The sequence below is a fragment of the Sinocyclocheilus anshuiensis genome, unplaced genomic scaffold (genome assembly GCF_001515605.1).
Source record: "Sinocyclocheilus anshuiensis isolate Anshui unplaced genomic scaffold, SAMN03320099.WGS_v1.1 scaffold942, whole genome shotgun sequence".
NCBI classification, from domain to species: Eukaryota; Metazoa; Chordata; class Actinopteri; order Cypriniformes; family Cyprinidae; genus Sinocyclocheilus; species Sinocyclocheilus anshuiensis.
The window spans coordinates 44520-50058 of record NW_015536531.1 but is presented as its reverse complement, the minus strand read 5'-3'; the positions used below and the strand labels follow the sequence as shown (position 1 = coordinate 50058).

Genomic DNA, 5539 nt, shown 5'->3' with positions numbered 1-5539 from the left:
CCTCTCTCCTTCTCTCTCTCGCTCGCTCTCTCGCTAGATTCTCCCTCTATCATCATTGCAGCTTCTCGTCCTATTCAAATTGAAATATCCAATGGAAATAAAGCAATAACCATTTCCCCCTCTTGGCGGATGAAGACAATAAATAAGGTGAGTTTCCCTCTGAGGCGCTGCCGTCAGGATAGAGCAGATACATAATGAAGTTATGAAAATCGGTGATGAGACAAATTGGGTCATATACATCTTTTTAATAAATGGCTTACAGAGATCACAAGCTCTCCACTGCCATTAATACAGAGGTAGCAGGAGAATAAAAAGAAAAGGCTTGTATTTTTTTCCTTCTTCAATGCCTGAAACGAGCATAATTGAATGAAAGCTGTTGAGGTAGGCTGCTACACTGCCGAAGACAAGAGAGAGTGAATGTTGTGGATCCAAGAGGTCAAGGCTTTGCTGGTTAGTTCGGCCCCCATCTACAGCTGGTAGATGCTGTAACTACACCATGACAAAAATAACCCATCTTTCTCCATTGAAAACCATTTAAAAATATTCTGATATATATATAACTGATAGGGGTTGTAAATACAGTAAAAATAGTAATATTGTGAAATATTACAATTTAAAATAATTGTTTTCTATTTTAATATAATTTATTCCTGTGATGGCTAAACTGAGTGTCACATGATCCTTCAGAAATTATTCTAATTAATTAACCAATTAATTAACCTCAGTAATCAAACTAATTAATCAAACATTCTTTTATTATTATCCATGTAACAGTTGTGCTGCGTAATATTATGGTGGAACACATGATACCTTTTTTGGGGATTCTTTGATAAATAGAAATAAGAAAAGCATTTGTTTGTTACTATTTTGCTACTTTTGTAACATTAGAAATGTGTTTACTGTCACTTTTGATCAATTTTTTAATGCATGCTAGCTGAATAAAAGTATTTTTTTAATTAGACCCCTAAACTTTTGGACAGCAGTGTATATAAATATTTTATATATTTATTTAAAGATATGTATTTTTAATATATTATTTGTAAACAGCAAATAATTAATTATATTATATAATACATTATATTTATATTATATGCATACATTGTATATTATAGTAGAGGATTTACCAGTTCCCAATTCATTTTGAAGCCCCAGATTCTTTATAAATCCACATCTCAGGATAGTTGTTAGTGAAGGGTTTGGGACTGTGCGCATGCCAGTCACAACTGTCATAACATAATTTACCATATTTACAGCTCAGCTGATTGGTCAAAACATCCTGAGCACCGTTAAGCAAAGATGGCAGATTTTCTGCTCTCTCTCTCCAGGTATTACAGGCCTCCTCGGGCAGGCCTAGTAAAGGTGGAGTGGTGTGAGTAATTTAATTGTCGCTTTCTGATGGCAGTGAACTGGTGGTGGATTTTGCCATGGTGTAGGTGACAGCTCAAATATATATTCTCCTCGTGGCCCTCTCCTTCTCACTCTCTCCCCACCTGTGATCATTCTGTAAAGTGATGACATTTTCTTATTATCTTTAGCTGACATTTGTATTCCAGCTCTCTGAATTCTGTCACTAACCTTTCTATCTGGTCACAAACCTACAGAGATCAACCACTTCATGTAATTCTAATATGACCTGAAAGCTGTGATCTAATCTCTCGTACTGCAGTATTTTTACATGTTTGGGTTCTTTATGTTGTTGTGATGATCAGCGAGCTCCTGGTACTCCCTTCCTCACACACAGCAGCCCCTGCTTCCACATGGCTGTGTTAATCATTTGAACTGGGAAACAAGAGCCGCAAACACTGCCTGAGAGCGGTGCGTTTCAAAGGCTCCTCTTGACAGGAAGGAGGATCTCTCCTTGAAGCGCCTGAATGCAGTTTACTGTCAAGGAAGGAGGAATAAAAAAGGTGAGATATTCCAAAATCACAGCGGGGGCAGCTTGGAAGCTGAGCTAAGATATCCTGAAAGAAATTGGAATCCCCGGGTTTGCGCGTGGCAGGGTGAAGGGGAGGGGACAGCAGCCGCAGCAATGCAGCGCTCCATAGCTTCTTATCACATCAGACCTCTGCCTTTACAATGACCCACAATAAATACGGGATACCCCACAGAGCAGACTGAAAATAACATCCTGCCGCACAATGTGTCTTATGAGAAATGCCCTCAAAGCCTTCAGTACATTTTCTGCTGTGGCTTGGGGTTGTAATACATATGTAGTCAGGCATGTCTTTAGCCATTCAGGAGAGAAGCTTGGGCTGATCAAAAGAAAGGAGATGTAAACGGAGACCCCGGTGCGGTGCCTCTGAAGACTTTATGGCTCGTTACACAGACTCAATGTGATATGTGCTCAGGTATTTCTCTCTGAGCGTGGACTGAGGACATTGACTTCAGCATGACCTTTGTTTATGTGGGTTTATACGGGACCATCAGAAACTAGACAAGGTTGAGTGAAAAGAGAGCTCACATTGTGACAACATCAACACCAGTTAGGTGCTGCAATAAAATAATATTCGGATACATGGACGCCCCAATGATTACACTCAGGCAAGCTGTAATTTTCAATCTGGATGTGGAATAAGACCATGGTCTCACTGATTTGTTGGTACCATTATCAAAACGCATGATTTTTTTATGATTATTATTTTGAAGCCATGAAATGTTTGGTTTTGATCACTCTTTCTAATGAAGATGTATAAGAAAATCTATACCAGATCTTTAGAAATATGCTCTGGTTAAGCTCAGGTATTTGCGCTTTTTTACTAAAACTTGATTATTTGCACTTATGTTATGATGTCAGATTCTTTATCATATATAAACTATCTTTATAATATATACACACAATATGTTATAATAATTTTATTACATTTAAATCAGATGTTTCTATAATTTTAACAGGATGGAATGTTTTAGCATGAGACAAACCAATAAAAAAAAAAAAGAAATTAAAAAAGTCCATGTGATTAAACTTAAACTAAAGTCATATTACACAGTAAAAAATATTTTTTTAAGTTGTAAATAAAACAAAAAAGTATAAGACAATACTATAAGTTTTTCTACTTCAAAATTTCACGTTTAATTTAAATGTTACTTGCCCTTTCTTTTTAGTTGTTTGTGAAATTTACTAGCAAAATCTGAGTGAAAATTGTTTCTACACCATTTTTTTTTCAGTGTACGTATTACACTGAATTATGCACCAAAAAATATGTCACTTCCTAAAGGATGATGCCATTAAGGCATCATTACAAAATATTTCAGATAAATGCTGTTCTTTTGAACTTTCTATACATCAAATAATCCTGAAAAAAATGAATGTATCTTGGCTTCCACTAAAACATTAAGCAGCACAACTGTTTTAATTATTAATAAGAAGTGTTACACTTTATTTTAAAGGTGTCCTTGTTACATAACTACTGTATACAATTAAGTACTGAGTAATATTAATTAACAACATTTACTTATTATAAGGTCTTGAGTGTACTTTCTTGAGCACCAAATCAGGATATTAAATTCAGCTTTGACATCACAAGAATAAATTCCATTTAATTAAAATTGATATATTAAAATAGAAAACAGTTATGTTAAACTTTAGCAATAATTCCCAATATTACTGTTTTCACTGTATTTTTTATAAAATAAACCTTGCCTTGGTGAGCATAAGAAACTTAAAAAAAAACAAAAAAAACAAACCCCCCCCCTCCCCCCCGTACAATAAGTAAATATATAAGGGGAAAAAAAGGAAATTATGTATTTCACAAGTCACAAGGTTTTTAGATGCTTGAGAATTCCTTTCAGTCCAGTAGTGGAAGTGCCTGTGTCTATGTGTGGCAGTGTGTGTGTGAGGGAAGGAGGGGGCTGACATTCTGAATGATTCATCTCAGTGAGAATATACCTGTCCTGAGTGTAAATTGGCCTTTTGGGGGCTCCATATCATTTAGGCATGCTTCTCACCCTGGGTCAAACGGCGGCTGGAGCTTTGGAGTCTTTTAATAAAACATCTCACAATGTTCATGCATTACCGCCAAGAGCAGGGGCTGCCGCTACTCACAAAAAGAGCACGCAGGGAATAGAAAAAAAGAAAACAAACAACAAACAATGGCAGGCTGTTGGCCCTGACTCTACTGGCAAGATGAAATACAGTAATACAAGTGACACTCTTTAGAGCAGAGCATCTGCTCCACCTATTCACTGCAGGATTTGATTAAATCAAGAGGAACATGGACAGCCATTCCCCTAGTTCAAGTCTGGCCCATGGGTCCACCATGTGGTCTGAATGTTTTTTTTTTCTTCCTTTCATAAAAAGGTAACAAGATTTGATCTCTGCATTTACATTTTACATTACATTGGCATGAACAAGAGTGTGAACTAGGCCAGTACACAGAGGCTAACCAATCATAAGAGAGGTAATTTACATATACTGTGTACTGTCTTAATGGTACAGTAACAACCTGTTCAGTTCTAGGGGTCAAAAAGAGCATGATTGGTTGTGTAAAATTAAATTGGGAATGCTTTTGGCTCAATAAACCTTACACATGGACCACAGGGTGTAAAAAAATAACAGAAAAGTGCAGAAAAATGGCTTCTTTAAAATGCAAGTTACACATCAGACAGGACTCGCTCTGTGGATTTTGCTGAAGATCTCATAAATAAATTCTATCTGGCCCTGCATTTCATCCTTACAATATGGCAGTTATAACATGTTATAATTAGGGTTGGGTATCGTTAGACACTTTCCGGTTCCGATTCCGGTTCCAGTTTTGCCTAACGATTCCGGTTCCATTTAAATGAACAATTTTTTTTTTTTTTTTTACACTATTTTACCTTCATTGAATGTAGTGTTGCTGGAAGGTAGCAAGTAATGTTGAGTAATGCTAGTTCATCAATCACATGTGCTTCAAAGTTGATGTTTTTTACACTATCAATAACATTTTGCTGTTCAAGCAGAAATAAGCTGGTTGGCCAAATAGTCCCTTGAGGGCTAAGACACTTGTTAATTTCCCTAAATTAATGAAATATTAACTGTTATACTTATAACCATGTATACACACACTCCATAAAGCCCCTATTTTACAAATAATAATGCAATCAGGAGATGGTGTGATGCAATGAGTGGTTTCCACATTTTTAAACATTTAAAATGCATGAAAACAACGTGCAGAGTTATCAAAGACGCGAGTGCGCATACAGTCATGGAAAACGATGTGTTCGGCAGTTAAAGACGCGGCGCGTCTGTGGAGTGCGCGTCATGGGAAACAATGTGCTCAGTAATTAAAGAGGCAGGGCGGCGTTTCTGTTATTTGGTTTGTGACATCCTTACGGGAAACGCCGGCACAAGGCCGCTCACAGCGCTTGGTCACGTGTCGCACCAGAACCATTTTCGGAACCGAAACTTAGAAATTGCTCACGGTTCTGGTTCTTTTCAAAAAACAGAACCGGTTCTGAATAAGAACCGGTTCTCGGTTCCCAACCCTAGTAACAACAGATCTCATTTTATTTTTATCTATAAAACTGCAGCTTGAATAGTGGAAAAATATTAACTCTTTCC

At 36.9% G+C, this 5539-nt stretch overlaps 1 protein-coding gene across 1 annotated transcript in view; it reads right to left on the bottom strand.

Moving 5' to 3' along the window:
- The window catches only part of LOC107694925 (usherin-like), a gene marked incomplete at its 5' end in the record, with an annotated part of 173335 nt that overhangs the window by 125264 nt on the left and 42532 nt on the right, over positions 1-5539 (bottom strand). The window contains one exon of the mRNA XM_016494643.1: positions 1824-1881. Coding sequence (XP_016350129.1) covers positions 1824-1881 — 58 coding nt within the window. The remainder of the gene's footprint in view (positions 1-1823; positions 1882-5539) is intronic.